Source organism: Emys orbicularis, chromosome 20 (assembly GCF_028017835.1).
Source record: "Emys orbicularis isolate rEmyOrb1 chromosome 20, rEmyOrb1.hap1, whole genome shotgun sequence".
Lineage (NCBI taxonomy): Eukaryota > Metazoa > Chordata > Testudines > Emydidae > Emys > Emys orbicularis.
Window position 1 is genome coordinate 17,028,387 of NC_088702.1, and position 17,199 is coordinate 17,045,585.

At 49.4% G+C, this 17,199-nt stretch overlaps 1 protein-coding gene across 1 annotated transcript in view; it reads right to left on the reverse strand.

Moving 5' to 3' along the window:
- LOC135892202 (sushi, nidogen and EGF-like domain-containing protein 1) overlaps window positions 1–14,183 on the reverse strand; it is a 24,103-nt gene extending 9,920 nt beyond the window's left edge. The window contains exon 1 of the mRNA XM_065419914.1: window positions 13,956–14,183. Within this exon, the coding sequence (XP_065275986.1) occupies window positions 13,956–14,183 (228 nt within the window). The remainder of the gene's footprint in view (window positions 1–13,955) is intronic.
- Window positions 14,184–17,199: the final 3,016 nt, after the last annotated feature.

Here is a 17,199-nt window from a genome sequence, read left to right on the forward strand (position 1 = left end):
GAGCAATGGTCTCAAGTTGCAGTGCGGGAGGTTTAGGTTGGATATTAGGAAACACTATTTCACTAGGAGGGTGGTGAAGCACTGGAATGGGCTACCTAGGGAGGTGGTGGAGTCTCCATCCTTAGAGGTTTTTAAGGCCCGGCTTGACAAAGCCCTGGCTGGGATGATTTAGTTGGGGATTGGTCCTGCTTTGAGCAGGGGGTTGGACTAGATGACCTCCTGAGGTCTCTTCCAACCCTAATATTCTATGATATGTTTATGGAAATATGCTTATGAGTGTAAATATGACATAACTGCAATACGCTTTGTGCTAGATATGCCATGTAACATATCTTTGCAAAGGTTATGATTTACTAAATATATTCATCCTATTTGTATGCATGTATCATTTTTATATCTAAAGTTATGAGCACTGGCTCTATGCTTGTATTTGGAGTGTTTGCTGTAGGAAACACATAAGGGAGATTTGGCCAACATATTGTGAAGGGACGATTCAAGTATTGGGAGTACTTAACTAACAATGGACTTCAAGAGATGCCAATCCACATCTGAACTTTCCTGGGAACGTTCAAACTAACATGTAAACAATGGCGTCGGCCTGCAAAAAGCTGAATCATTCATGGACATGTGACTTGCCCAGGTGGCTACAAACTCCATCTTGTTGCTGTGATTTTGCACAGAAGAACAAAGGGGTTTCCACCCACAAGAGAGAGAATATAAAAGGCCCCGGAAGCCTCTCCATTTTGTCTTCAGCTGGCTTAAGAGATGCCTGAAAGAAACTGGAACAAAGGACAGTAACTACGGGGGTGTGAGTGATTACTGCACCCAGGCCATAAACAACAACGTTGGTCTGAAAAGGATGGTTCCTGAGATAACATCTAGGGTGAGAAGTTAGTATTTGTAACTAGATCCTTAGTGTATTAAAGTTAGCCTTGCGTGTTTTGTTTTATTTTGCTTGGTAACTTACTTTGTTCTGTTATTACTTGAAACCACATAAATCCTACTTTTTATACTTAATAAAATCACTTTTGATTATTAATTAATCCAGAGTAAGTAAGTAATACCTGGGGGAGCAAACAGCTGTGTATATCTCTCTATCAGTGTTATAGAGGGTGGACAATTTACGAGTTTACCCTGTATAAGCTTTATACAGCTCCATGTGTTAATGTATTAATTATAGGTGTTAACCTATAGGTGTTAACCTGCTTAATCTTGGTTTTTCATTTTAAATTCTTTATTTACTTCCCTGCCATTGAGTCGCAGCTCCTGTCTCCTAATGTGCTCTGTGAACCATTCCATTTTTAACTTCATCTGATTTACCAATTCAGTGACAGTATTGTTTGCTACTTTCCCCTCCAGACTTCCAGTGAACCACCCAATGACCACAGACTCCAATAAGGTACGAAGGCACCCGGCCAGGTTTCTTGCCAAACAAAACACAGTCTCTAGGTCCCCAGATCAGATGTCTACAGTTCTAATAGTACATATGTGCTCCCTGATAATGGACCGGATCAGTCAGTGGCAGGATTTACCCCTGCCCCCTAGGCCAGACAAAGACACCTCCTCAGGGGTGCATTCTTATATACAGGTACAAAGAAGTTACACATCATTCCTGACGTATTGAGGTACAACCCCTCTACGTATTAGGGTGCCGCCTCTCACCTGGTACATGTTGGTTCAAACAAAACAACTCTATCCATCATATTATCCTTTTGACCCTGTCTTTGGGATGGGTCAGCATGTTCCTTGTTATCTGTGTGGAATGTACTAGTACAGGGGTCTCAAACACGTGGCCTGGGGGCCGCATGAGGCCTGCAGGGTTATTTTCTGCGGCCCGCGAGCTCCTTGGGGCCCCCCCGCCCCAGCGTTTACCTAGAGCGGCTCCAGCCCGACGCGCACCGGGGGAAGGGCAGGCTCCCTGCCTACCTGCCCTGCCCCCGTGCCGCTCCGGGAAGCCGACAGAACCTGGGGAAGGAGGGGCACAGGGGTGTGTGAGGCTGTTGCTTCAGGCACCGCCCTCAGCAGCTCCCATTGGCCATGAATGGGGAACCGCGGCCAATGGGAGCTGCTGGGGGCGCTGCCTGAAGCAACAGCCACACACACCCCTGCGCCCCTCCTTCCCTAGGTTCCCTCAGCTTCCCGGAGCGGCGCGGGGGCAGGGCAGGCAGACAGGCAGGGAACCTGCCCTGCCCCCGGTGCGCGTCGGGCTGGATCCCACCCCCCGAACCCCTCCTGCAGCCGAACCCCCTGCCCTGAGCCTCCTGCCGCACCCCTGCCATACCCCATACCCCTCCTGCACCCCAACCCACTGCCCTGAGCCCCCTGCTGCACCCCTCCTGCACCCCGACCCCCTGCTGCACCTTGCACCCCTCCTGCACCCCAACCCACTGCCCTGAGCCCCCGCTGCACCCAGCACCCCTCCTGCACCCCAACCCCCTGCCCTGAGCCCCCTGCCGCACCCTGCACCTGACCCCCTGCTGCACCCCTCACCCCTTCTGCACCCCACACCCCAACTCCCTGCCCTGAGCCCCCGCCACACCCCTGGGGGCAGGGAGGGGGCAGAGTTGGGGTGGGGATTTCAGGGAAGGGGTTGGAATGGGGGCAGGGAAGGGGTGGGAAGAGGCGGGGCAGGGTCAGGGCCTCATGGAAGGGGTGGAGTGGGGGCGGGGAGGAGGTGTCAGTAAATGCGGCCCTCAGGCCAATGTACTAGTCCTCATGTGGCCCTCGTGGTCATTTGAGTTTGAGACCCCTGTACTAGTATCAGAGTGTTCTTGGTACCATCCTGGCACATGTTTATATCTCTAGTGTCCAGTAACATTTAGGTATGTATGTTTTTTCAACACCAGCTCTCTCCTTGCCAGACTATGAGCAGGACCTGCCTCTTGCTCATAGTTTAACTTTGCTTTATGGTAACAAAGTCTTGACCATTACTTTAGTTCAGGCCTTTGGCCTCATACCAGGCCTCTGATACAAGGATTTATGTTTCAGGGCCTCATCTTACTACATTTGAGTGTGTGTGTGTGTTGAAATCAATGTTTACCAACATTTACTGATTAAAAATCTAATCCTTCCAAACCTAATTATAACACTCTCTCCCAAAGAATGGATTTGGAGGGTTAGGGGAAAGGTGCTAACGTTTGCCAGCAGAAGGCATCTTAGCTCCAAAGGCAATCAGAGTCTTGATAAAGCCAGTGGTTCAGCTGAACAACCTCCCTCAGGCTCAACAAAAGGAGCAATCAAACTCCTTTGTGTAGTAAAAACAGCTGCAGAAAATGGTGCTAGTCAAGAGATAACCCCTGTGGACTATAGGGGTTTCCCTGGTTGCAAATGCAAAGGCTAAGAGATCAGCTGCAGACTGTGTGGGTTGGAGGTAGAAACCCTACAGAAGGAGTCTGAGCATGACTGAGAGGAAGCAGAGAGACAGGACTTCTTGGGCACAAAGCCTGCTGGAGACGCAGCCATGGGGATTTCTGAGCAAGGGAACTACCTGCTGCTGTCCTTCGTTTCTCCAGTGTTCAGGGTGTGCAATTTATTGTAAAGAAACAAGAACAAATCTGACTCGTATGGTCTATTTCTCATCCTAATGGAAACAACCCAGCTAGGCCCTAAATATTGGGAAACCAATTATGCTGAAAGGGGCAACATGATCTTGTCTGGAGGGGTCAATGCCAGCATCACAGTGCCCCATAGTGCCCCGCTGTGGCACTGGGATCAGCACTGACACCGACTCTGAAGGCAGACCGCGATGCAAAGTAATAAATTGCAAATACCGAGCAGGCGGGAGATGGGTCTGTAAACTTACGGCCAAAGGAGACTGCTCCAGGCTCCAATCTTGATTCCATCTGTCTGGCACGTGGCTGAATAGGCCTGGAGGCTCTGGCAGAGGGTCTGTGCCACCCCATTGTCAGCACATATGTCTTGGAGACTGTGGCTGAAGTACCCAGTCGGGCTGATCCGTGACAATTTTGAATGGCCCTGAGGTGGTTGTGATCAGCCCACAGGAAGATCTCGGTCTTGTACGGTGCCATCGGAGCTGTATCACAGATGAGGCACCTCTCGCTGCACCACATCAAGAGACACTTTCCAGGATGCGCTGAATTCATCTTCATTCCAGGTGCTCTTCCCATCAAGGAGCAGGAAGACATCATTCTTTTCACCCAGGCCGCACGTGTCCCTTTAAGGAGCTGGGGATGGAGACTAGGACAAAATAGGAGACACTGTAAAGGACTTTGTGCAGTCTGCCTTTGGCCTCAATGCTATTAGCAGCTTAGAGACTGTTTTAAAAGGAACACATTTTACTTTTACCAGAGTTTTTATTACTTTTTATTTTTATTTTTTGCTTTAAAACACACAAATTTGAAAAAGAAAGCACAATTTACTGTGGCTCCTTTTGGAGCCCTAATAGGATTTTAATTAAGTACCATGTTTTGTTTGAAATTTTTTTACCCCTTTTTTAATATACACTGCACATGTTTTGGAAAATAGTTTAACCTTTATAACATTATATTAGCCATATTAATTTTACACAAGGTGTAACTGCCTCCCCTTGCCCACAAAGTTTTTATGCACCCCCACCAAAGCGACAGTCCGATCCCCCAGAGCCACCCCAAGGCTTAGTGTTTTTATTATTGCTCCCCTTTTCTTTTTCTTTTTCCTGTGCACACACACAAAATTTTATTTTTTGCCTAACATTTTTTGCACTGTAATTAATTTTTGTTACACAACTGTACCCTGATTACACTTTTATTTTGTACAACCAGAGACAGCCAGGGGCAGTTAAGTTAAGTTTCAATAGAAACCCCTGACATTTTTTTAGTGATTTTGATCACATTACCCAATAGTTAAATAATTTTGATCAGATTATACCTCTGCCTGCAGCAGTCCCCCATAGACCATTTCTGTGGGAAAAGGGCCCATTCTCCCTCAGAATAGCTGTAAAGGCTGCTGGGGACAGAAGCATCGTGGTGGTAGTAGCCACTCTTCCTGACCCCCTGGTATAATTGAATTACCAAGCTTCCATCCAATGTGACTGCATAGAGTTGCACATACAGTTACATTTATATAACTGGGTTTTATTATTAAGCTTGCTTTTTGAAACACAACAACTGGGGGAGGGATAGCTCAGTGGTTTGAACATTGGCCTGTTAAACCCAGGGTTGTGAGTTCAATCCTTGAGGGGGCCACTTAAGGATCTTGGGCAAAATTGGTCCTGCTTGTGAAAGCAGGGGGCTGGACTTGATGACCTTTCGGGGTCCCTTCCAGCTCTATGAGATAGGTATATCTCCAACTGTTACCTGTACCATTTTTACAACTTTTAAATGTTTACTTTTTTTTAAACCCTGTATTATTAATTTTTGAAAAAGGTATTTGTAACTTTTTACTTATTTTTTTAAATTACTTACTTTTACATTTAGTTTTTTAAGGTAGTGCACTTTGTCTTTAACAACTTAGCCACCAAGTACAATTATTGCCACACAGCTGTCTTAACCTGTGCTGTCTTTACCTTGAGACTGTTCAAAAGGCAGTAAAACATTTGTCTCCATGGTTGCTGTCACGGAGTCCCCGGGCGATGCTCTGGAACTGCTCCCCACAAAGCCGGTCAGGACTTTGGGGAGCCTCCTCTCCCTCGGAGCAGACCGTCTTCAGGGCAAGAAGCTCACACGGCTTCACCTCCTGGGTCTCTCCTGGGAGCATTCAGCATATGCCCCTCCGTGCGCTTCCCACAGCGAGTCCGCCCAGGCGGGGTCCTGGGGAAGCCAAAGGGTTCTGCACCCCCCACTTCACAGTCAGACGTGACTCTTGGCCAGCCAGTAAAACAGAGGTTTATTAGATGACAGGAACATGGTCTAAAACAGAGCTTGTAGGTACAGCGGCGAACGGGACCCTTCGGCTGGGTCCATTATGGGGTTCAGAGAGCCAGACACCCACGCCTGCCTTCACTCCTAGTCCCCAGGTAGCTCCAACTCTGAAAACCCCCTCCAGCCCCTCCTTCTCCCGGCTTTGTCTCTTTCCCTGGGCCAGGAGGTCACCTGATCTCTTTGTTCACCTTTAGCTATTTCCTTGCAGGGGGGGAAGGGGCCCTGGCCATTTGTTGCCAGGGAGACAGAGTGTCAGTGATTTATGCACACTGGCCTTTCCCCACCACCTAGAGACTTAAGAAATGCATAGGGGAAACTGAGGCACCCACTCAGTATTCAGAGGAAACATTAAGAACAGTCCCACTTCATCACAGTTGCCCATGGATCTGTTACTCCAAAAAATTTAGTGGACTACAGCAGACCTTTATTATACTTTGTTTCAAACAAAACAAAACACAAAACATTTCACATAAGTATTTAAAGTCCCCTTCATTAAAACTTTAGAAAAACAAAAGTGTGGAAAGCCAGGGGGAGAGGAGGGGGAAGAGGTGGAAAGAAACCAATGAAGCCTGTCAGGTCAGTTTAAAGTACAGGCTCCCAGCAGCCAATTAAGGAAACTGAGAGAAAGGAGACGGAAAAGAAGAAAAGGATATTGTTAGCTTTGAACCAAGAGTAGGCTCTCTGGGTTGAACCAGTTGGGAACCTTCTCCCCAGGTTCTCAGCCTGGCCCCAGGACCAAGTCCCAGCTCCCGTCTCTCAGGGTATGTCTACACTACGAGAGTAGTTCGATTTTACTTAAAGCGAATTTGTGGAACCAATATTACAAAGCCGAACGTGTGTGTCCACACTAAGGACAGTCATTCGACTTTGTGAGTCCACACTAACGGGGCAAGCGTCGACATTGGAAGCGGTGCACTGTGGGTAGCTATCCCACAGTTCCCGCAGTCCCCGCTGCCCATTGGAATTCTGGGTCGAGCCCCCAATGCCTTCTGGGGCAAAAAATGTGTCAAGGGTGGTTTTGGGTAACTGTCGTCATTCAACCCTCACTCCCGCCCTCCCTCCGTGAAAGCGCCAACAGGCAATCAGTTCGCGCACTTTTCTGGTGATTGACAGCGCGGACGCCACAGCACCGCGAGCATGGAGCCCACTGCGATCATCGCTGCAGTTATGGCCGTTGTCAACACCTCGCGCCTTATCATCCACCTTTTTCAGAGGCAGATGCTGAGAAATCGGGCGAGGAGGCTACGGCAGTGCGGTGAGGACATTAAGTCTGAGAGGGGCACAGACCTCTCACAAAGCACGGGACCCCGCGCCGTGGACATCATGGTGGCAATGGGTCATGTTGATGCTGTGGAACGGTGATTCTGGGCCCGGGAAACAAGCACGGACTGGTGGGACCGCATAGTGCTGCAGGTCTGGGATGAATCCCAGTGGCTGCAAAACTTTCGAATGCGTAAGGGAACTTTCCTGGAACTTTGTAAGTTGCTGTCCCCTGCCCTGAAGCGCAATGACACCCGGATGCGAGCAGCCCTGACTGTCCAGAAGCGAGTGGCCATAGCCCTCTGGAAGCTTGCAACGCCAGACAGCTACCGGTCAGTCGCGAATCAATTTGGAGTGGGCAAATCTACCGTGGGGGTTGCTGTGATGCAAGTAGCCAACGCAATCGTTGAGCTACTGCTCTCAAAGGTAGTGACCCTGGGAAACGTGCAGGTGATCATAGATGGCTTCGCTGCGATGGGATTCCCAAACTGCGGTGGGGCTATAGATGGAATTCACATCCCTATCATGGGAACGGACCACCAAGCCAGCCAGTACATTAACCGAAAGGGCTACTTTTCAATGGTGCTGCAAGCACTGGTGGACCATAGGGGACGTTTTACCAACATCAACGTCGGATGGCTGGGCAAGGTTCATGACGCTCGCGTTTTCAGGAACTCTGGTCTGTTTAGACGGCTGCAGGAAGGTATTTACTTCCCGGACCACAAAATAACTGTTGGGGATGTGGAGATGCCTATAGTGATCCTCGGGGACCCAGCCTACCCGCTAATGCCCTGGCTCATGAAGCCCTATACAGGCGCCCTGGACAGTGAAAAAGAACTCTTCAACTACCGGCTGAGCAAGTGCAGAATGGTGGTGGAGTGTGCTTTTGGACGTCTGAAGGGGAGATGGAGAAGCTTACTGACTCGCTCTGATCTCAGTGAAACCAATATCCCCATTGTTATTGCAGCTTGCTGTGTGCTCCACAATCTCTGTGAGAGCAAGGGGGAGACGTTTATGGCGGGGTGGGAGGTTGAGGCAAATCGCCTGGCTGCTGATTATGCCCAACCAGACACCCGGGTGATTAGAAGAGCCCAGCGGGACGTGCTGTGCATCCGGGAAGCTTTGAAAGCTCGGTTCCAGAGTGACCAGGGTAACCTGTGACTATTACATTTTTTTAAACAGAAGCTGAACCTGCCCCCATTTCTTTACCCAGTTAATGTTGACTATCCTCTCCAGTTACCAACCCCATTCCCCCCCTTCCAACACACCTTTAAAAATAAAATAAATGAAACTTTGTGCATTAACACCGTTTTCTTTATTAAGGATTTCGCGGTAAAGGGTTGAAACTGGGACGCAGACTGTGGTGGGGAGCGGGTGTAGTGATGGAAAGGACGCTTCTAAACTCGAGGAATGACAGGCTCCTGCTCCTAAAGCGGTCCGCAGTGGTGGACTGGTTGTTTCAACGGAGCCTGCCACCCCTCCTTTTCGGGACTCTGTGTGTGGGGGCTATGTGACTTTGTGGTGGGGGAGGGCGGTTACAGATCCCCTGCTATGTGGCTCTGTCATCCAGGCTAAGGACTGCTGCCTAAGATCTGTAACCGCCCTCCCCCGCCACAAACTCACATAGCCCCCCCACACAGAACGTGAAAACCACCTCCCAGACTCACCAGTGTGCCTAGTGACTGCAATGTGTGTGTGACCTTCTGCTGAACCTGCCCCCGTGTCTGTACCCTGGTAAAGGTGACTGTCCTCTCCAATTACCAACCCCCTTCCCCCCCTTCAAACACACTGTCCTCTAAAAGAACATGACGGAAACAGTAATTAACAGAAACGTATTTTTTATTAAGAACTACACAGCTAGGGGATGAAACTGGGACGGGGGCTTGGGTGAGGTGCATTTGAAGGGAAGGAAAGGACGTATCAAATCTTTGGGAATGAGAGCCTTCTGTTACTTGAGCAGTCTGCAGGGGTGGAGTGACTGTTTTCACGGCCCATGCCGCCCCTCCTTCTTGGGACTTTGGGTGAGGGGGGGATGGGACTTTGTGGCGGGGGAGGGCGGTTAGCGATAGAATGCAGCGGGGCTCTGTCCTCCTGCCTCCGGTCCTGCAGAACATCTACAAGGCGCCGGAGCGTGTCCGTTTGCTCCCTCATTAGTCCAAGCAGCGTTTGAGTTGCCTGCTGGTCTTCCTGCCGCCACCTGTCCTCCCGTTCGCTGTGTGATCGCTGGTATTGCGACATGTTCTCCCTCCACTGGGTCTGCTGTGCCGCCTCGGCTCGGGAACAGACCATAAGTTCTGAGAACATCTCGTCCTGTGTCCTTTTCTTTCGCCGCCTGATCTGCGCCAGCCTCTGGGAGGGGGATGCCGGGGTAGCTCGGGAGACACTCGCAGCTGTGGGGTGGGAAAAAGGGAGTGAATTCCTCAAAAAGATACATTTTTGCAAACAATGAATATAGTCTTTCTCTGTGAACAAGACCATGCACAGTACCTATCACATGTGCACTCAGTACAAGGTCGAATTTTCTGTCTTCACATTGAGTGCCTGGGGTCTTGCTGTACAGATCACACAAGCGGGGCTGGACAACGGAATTCTGCTAGCAGGTGGCCATGGTAAGCCGTAGACTTTTGGCTGCTTAAAGCTTAATTTACAGCAGTGCCCTCCTTTCACATTCCAAGCAATGCTCCTAGCGTTGGCCAGTTCCTGCTGCCGGCGATCCGGCCGGCATGAACTCTGCCCCGTCCCACCCCCGTCGCGGCTGTCCCCGGGAAAGATCCCTGCATGCTGCCGGCGAACCGCTCACCAGGAACGGTTCGCCTCCCCGTCCCCACCGCGTGGCTGTCCCCGGGAAAGATCCCTGCACGCTGCCGGCGAACCGCTCAGCATGAACGGTTCGCCTCCCCGCCCCCACCGCGTGGCTGTCCCCGGGAAAGATCCCTGCACGCTGCCGGCGAACCGCTCAGCATGAACGGTTCGCCTCCCCGCCCCCACCGCGTGGCTGTAAACCGCCGGTTACAGTTATTTAAAGGAACAGGCAATCAGTCCCCATACTAAAATTCCCCTAATTCAAAGCAGGTCACCATGAGTGATATCACTCTGATGAGGATTACGGAGGCAGAGAAAGACCGCATGCTGCGTGAATGCCAGCAAACACCAGGGCCGTATGCCGCCATGCTTTGCCAGGCAATGATACCGGAGTACCTGCTGCTAGCCTGGCGTGGAAAAGTTTCCTACCATGGAGGAGGCAATAAGGCCGCTCTCCCCAGGAACCTGATGCAAAGGCTTTCACATTACCTCCAGGAGAGCTTCGTGGAGATGTCCCAGGAGGATTTCTACTCTATCCCCAGATATGTTAACAGACTTTTCCAGTAGCTGCACTGGCAAGGACTAAAAAGTTAAGCGCCTAGGGCAAACTAATCATTAAAAACCCATTGCTAACATACCATGCCTATTCTATTCAAAATAAATGTTTAAAACACTTACCTACTGATCCTTCCCCTGATTCACGGTCCGGGTTACCGCCTTGGGAGGGTTGGTAGGGGATCTCCGTGAGGGTGATGAAGAGATCCTGGCTGTTGGGGAAATCAGCGTTGAAAGCGCTGTCGACTGCCTTGTCCTCCTCATCTCCTTCCTCATCTTCCCCGTCCGTGAACAGGGGAAGCAGCCGTCGACAATACCCCATCGTCAGAGTCCACGGACAGTGGTGGGGTAGTGGTGGCGGCCGCACCTAGAATGCAATGCAGTGCCTCGTAGAAACGGCATGTCTGGGGCTGGGATCCAGAGCATCCGTTTGATTCTTTGGTCTTCTGGTACGCTTGTTTCAGCTCCTTGATTTTCACGCGGCACTGCGTTGCATCCCGGCTGTATCATCTCTCTGTCATGGCATTTGAGATCTTCTCGTAGATCTTCGCATTCCGTCTTTTCGATCGCAGCTCCGAAAGCATGGACTCATCGCCCCACACAGCGATCAGATCCAAGATTTCCTGATCAGTCTATGCTGGGACCCTCTTTCTATTCTGTGATTGCATGGTCACCTCTGCTGGAGAGCTCTGCATCGTTGCCAGTGCTGCTGAGCTCGCCACGGTGTCCAAACAGGAAATGAGATTCAAACTGGCCAGACAGGAAAAGGAATTCAAATTTTCCCGGGGCTTTTCCTGTGTGGCTGGTCAGAGCATCCGAGCTCAGACTGCTGTCCAGAGCGTCAACAGAGTGGTGCTAATAGCTCCCGGAGCTATTAGCGTCGAATTCCGTCCACACTAACCCTAATTCAACATGGCCAGTTTAGCGCTACTCCCCTCGTCAGGGAGGAGTACAGAAATCGATTTAAAGAGACCTCTATGTCGAAATAAATAGCTTCGTTGTGTGGACGGGTGCAGGGTTAATTCGAATTAACTCTGCTAAATTCGACATAACCTCCTAGTGTAGACCAGGCCTAAAGGTGGTCTGTTAACTCTGCTTCTGACTTTAAACCCTGTTGTGCCAAATTATCTTTAACCACCCCTAACTAATTTACAACCCTTCAGCAGCCCTTGCTGAAATAGCACCAAACTTGAAAGATTACTGGCAGCTTCCCATAATGCTGCACTTACTTCAAACCTCTCACAAGTGGACTGAAGTGCCTCCTTTCCCTGGAAGGCATTCAGTCCCAATGGGCAGGGACCTTCTTCCACTACCCATATACCAAAGGAGGGTGGGGTCCTCAGCCACCCCCCATCCCTCTGGGTCCCCTAACACTTCCTCCATTTCCTTTTTTAATCTCATCCCAGGCTGACCCCTGCACCTGGTATGGGCCCTGGTTCTTCCTTATCCATTTATCCTAAAAATCCTTTACCCTGGCTTACCCCCTCCAAGCAGCTGCGTGGACTGTTGGGGAGGGGGACTTACAGGCTGCCACTCACCTATCCGATGCGATGCATCCGAGTCACCGGCACCAAGATGTTAGGGGGCTTATTCCTTCACCCTCTCACTTCCCTGGTCCTTCTCGCATGAACAGAGAGCAACAATACCCAAAGTCCAAAGGCGCAAACAATTCAATGTTTATTGGGGTGAACTTCCAGCAAGCATGATTCCAGTTTCCTTCCTCAGTGTCCCCCTTCCCAGCTCTGACACCACAGAGCCATCCCTGTTCCCATTCCCTGTTCCCATTAGCAAAACATGATTCCAATTTCCCCACCCCCATTCCCTGTTCCCATTCCCATTCCCCCCCTTACTTCCTGATTGACTGCAGACTATATAGTAAAACTTGAGTTCTGCTTAGCTATACCTTAACTAATCATTTTACTGAAATTTAACTAACCAATCCTAACATACTGTAACATGGTTATTTAACCAATTATATTCCACCACCTTAATTGGTTTACACCCAACAAAATTAATTATACAACAGACAGAAACAATTACAGAACCAGACAGAGACCATACAAATAAACATACAAAACAATACAGAAGTGAGGATTTTACAACTACATCTATACAGACATAAGTGTTTTACACAGGGCCGGCTCCAGGCACCAGCTTGTCAAGCAGGTGCTTGGGGCAGCCACTCCGGAGAGGGGCGGCACGTCCAGGTATTCGGCAGCAATTCGGCGGACGGTCCCTCACTCCGCCTGGGAGCGAAGGACCTCCCGCCGAATTGCCGCCGCAGATCGCGATCGCGGCTTTTTTTTGTTTGTTTGTTTTGGCTGCTTGGGGTGGCCAAAACCCTGGAGCCGGCCCTGGTTTTACAACTACATCTATACAGACATAAGGGTTTTCCAGCTGTGTCTATTGATAAGTGAGTTCTTGCCAGACAGGATGCTATCAAACTAAGTTTTCTTTTACATCTTCTAGGCTCTTCCCTTTCTCTGGAGGTGACAGGAATACCAGGACAGGATTGTATTCTAACAGCCCAATAGCACCTTATTTCAATGTGACTAGTTTGGAATGTGAGGATGTGAGCGTTCACTTCCCAGTTTATGGCTGCCTCTGCTGCTTAGCCAAAGGTCTTAGCCTAAGAACAGAGCCTCAGACTGTCCCTTACACAGACAGACAGTGATTTTGATTCTTTCTTTTATACCTCTATAACTAGCTAAGTGATAAGAATACACTTAAATTCTTAAAGTATAGGCCTGAATATCTATATCCTAACAATGTTGTTCCCCTCTTGGTTGATTAAAAGTTTCCTGTCATCCGTAGCCAGTGGGAGAGTGTAGAGCGTCCCGTCCACCTGTGCCAATGAGAGGGAAATTCACCCGTCACTGGTGGGGACTCAGCAACCGTGTCCTGGTTATACATAAACACAGCACTGGTGCCACATGAGACTTTAATGAGACTAATCTTAAACTTACTAAGCAACAGAGAGTCCTGTGGCACCTTTAAGGCTTGGTCTACACTAACCCCCCAAGTCGAACTAAGGTACGCAACTTCAGCTACGTGAATAACGTAGCTGAATTCGACATACCTTAGTTCGAACTTACCGCGGTTCAGACGCGGTCCACACGCGGCAGGCAGGCTCCCCCGTCGACTCCGCGGTACTCCTCTCGCCGAGCTGGAGTACCGCAGTCGACGGCGAGCACTTCCTGGTTCGACTTATCGCGTCCACACCAGACGCGATAAGTCGAACCCAGAACTTCGATCCCCAGCCGCCGAACTAGCGGCTGGGTGTAGACCAGCCCTAAGACTAACAGATGTATTGGAGCATAAGCTTTCGTGGGTGAATGCCACTTCATCTGACGAAGTGGGCATTCACCCACGAAAGCTTATGCTCCAATACATCTGTAAGTCTTAAAGGTGCCACAGGACTCTCTGTTGCTTTTTACAGATCCAGACTAACACGGCTACCCCTCTGATACTTAAACTTACTGCGACCTTGCTCTTCCTCCGTCTCTCCAAGGTGACCGTGTAACCATGGACAGAGACCACAACCATCCTCATCAGAGCCATGAGGCCACCACCAGAGCTCTTGTTCTCTACCACCACGGAGAATTCCTCCAGCCAGGGGTCGCTGCTGCAGACCTTGACTAAGGTGTAAGTGGAGGAGCCCTGGAAGTCGAAGGAGATGTAGTGAGGTCCACCAGATGCTAGGCACATTCCGTATTCCACAGGGCGGCCTCCCAGGACTCTGTTCTCCACCCTGCACTGCTCATTGGCCCCACAGGAGGCCTCCCAGCTCTCAACGACCCTGTTGCCTTTGCACCGGCACCGCTCCCGGCAGGAGTCGCTGGGGTAGAACTCCTTTCCCTTCCTATAGTATCAGCCCTGGTGCACAGAGCCGCACTGCGCGACAGGGACGCACCAGTCTCCACTCAGGAGGAACCCGGCGTCACAGAAACGCCCTTCAGCACAGGGAGTGTCACACTCGTCTGGCGCTGAGAGGCTGTGGCAGGTAGCAGGACAGCGGCTCCCACACAGCTTGTAGTGAGAGTTATGGGGGCAGGTGGGGCCTGATGAAATGATCAGAGAGAACAGGCAGATGTGTTTGAGGAAAAGCTTGTTAAAGAGTGAAAGAAAACAGAAATTAGGAATAGAGCTGGGGGGAGGGAAGGAATGAGTCAGTATTCCTGGATTCTGTCACTAGCTCTGGGAAGGGTTTGGGGTCTGGTGGTTGGAACGGGGGAAGGGGACAGGGAATAAGGATTCCTGGATTCTATTCCTCCCAGCTCTGGGAGGGGATGAAGGTCTAACAGTAAGAACGTGAGGTGTACAGAGAGTCAGATTGGGAGTCAGGACTCCTAATTTACCTACCTCACTCTGGCAGAGAACTTTGTTTATTGGTTAGAGCTGAGGACCTGAGAGTCAGGACTTCTGTGTTCTAGTCCTTGCTCCGATGCTAAGCATGAGCAAATCACTTCCTCTGTCTCATTTGCAGTTGTCCCATAATACAACTCACTGCACAACCTGCTGTGAAGTCCAATTAATATCTACAAGGCACTTTGAAATCCCTGGGTGAGAGGTACCCGCAAGGGGACAGGATTATATCAATGCAGAATTGAGTTAGAACAGATTCTAGTAGGCGACACTTACTGCAGAATGAGACCAATGTTGTATCCACCAGGTGGATACAACAACCAACCTCCACTGTCCGGTCTGGATGCCCCTGGCCTAGCAGGCCATCACATAGGCGCCGATTGCACTGCGCAGCGCATCTTGATGCCTCTTGTACTGAGAGGTGTCAAAGATGCAGTTGTCAAAGAAGGGAATTGGGTCAATGCCCCCGTGGCACTTGCTGGCCACCCTTGTAGCCTTTTTTATGAGCCTCACTGCAGACTGAGCAGTCCCTGGTGCATCCAGCTGAGCACCCCAAGACCTCCCCCACCTTCCAGCTGTCTGCGAAGTGAATCTCATCGGATGTCCAGCTTCCATGCTTATGGTCAGATTGTCGCTGGGGTCCTGATGGGCATTGCCACAGCGCCTGAAGACAATGTTGGCGTACGTATTGGGTATGATGACCCCGGTGTACCTGTAACAGTTGAAGTTATCATCAGGTGAAAATCGGTCTTGATGAAATTATGGACACCACTGAAGTAGACCTTGAACTTATCCTTGTGGTAGAAGGGCAGGTCCACAAAGATGCCTTTGACCCGGACAAGACATGGTGGGGTGGTCAATGGTTTATTCCCCAGTAGTTTCACCTCCCAGGAGCTGAAGCGCAGTAAATGGCCTAGCTCTAGAATTTAAAAGTCCACGGACTCTTGGGAAAGAGTTAGCCACGGGGGTGAAAAGAAGAGTGAAGGGAAGGATCCCATCTCTACTGGGCAGAGCATTGGGGAATGGACTGTAGCAACCAATCCTGCCCTGGGACCTGTGTGAGAATAGACAAGATGGCATCTCATAGATCTTTTTCACCTCTACTGGTTAAACCCCTGGGAGATAGATTGTAGGGAACAGTTCTACCAGGTTTCCATAGAATGGACTAGATGGGTGTTTAGGATTCTACGAAAAGAAACCCTAGTTTTTTTCCAGCTTGTTGGACCTGAAATGATTGCTGTGTCCAGATATGGCAACTGAGTTTTTTCTGCCAAATCAGACCACCCTGATGCTTAGAGGCTTTGGACATGGAGACAGATTGCACAGGATATGGAAGGAATATCTCCCAACCTACAGGAAACCGCGCACCCCTCGCTGTCTCCCCATGGCAGTGAAGGGCTATGGGAAATGTACAATGGATGGGGAAGAAGGGAGGGATGGATTCTTACATCCTGCTCTGAGGGGATGCCTGGACTTTGTGCTATGCAATGACCAAGGTGACTCCTGGCCACGTGAAAGAGCACAAGTGAGGGAGCTCCCAGGTGTGTAGGAGAGAAGAGACTTGGTACCACAAGTCTTTGAAGGGACAATGAGAGACACTGGATAGTAATCTTGGGGGAGCTAACAGCACGCCTCGCTGAGTGGTGTCAGGTTCAGGTTGTTTCCTCAATTTTAATTTTGTTTATGTTTTGTTCTGACCAAGTTTTGAAATGTCAGAATTTCCCCTGGAATGAAAATTCTAAGTTTCAAGCAGCTCTAGTATTTACACCTCTATTTTTCTGATTTATGTATTCAGCTGTCCATCTAATCTACCTCTCCATAGCTCTATCCCATGTGTCTATGCATCCAACTCTCTGGCCTATCTATGCACCCATCCAACTAGGTCTAAACTATTCCATCTCCTCCATCCATCCATCCATCCATCCATCCATCCATCAGTGTTTGTCTAGCCATCTACTCTACTAATCTATCCCTCGATTATATTTAAATCTATCCATCTAATACACCTAGTCAAAAAAAATTCATCAAAATACTTTTTCCTATGAAAAATGTCTTTTCAATTGAATCGAAAAGGAAATTGTTGACAAAATTTTTCAGTTTGACAAAAAAAAAAAATTGACAACCAAAAAATTGTTGGCAAGCAAAAGTTTTTTGTGTGGGATTTCCCCCCTCTTTTCCTCCTTGTATTTCTTCATTCTCCTCTTCCCTCTCTTTTTCCAACAACATTTATCAGTTCTCAAAAAGTGAATTTTTAAAACTTCATTTAGTCAAAAAATCTGAAAAATCGGTGAAAATTTTTGAATTTTTAAAAATTCCAACAGAAAATATTTACCAATTTTTGACCAGTTTTACCTCATTA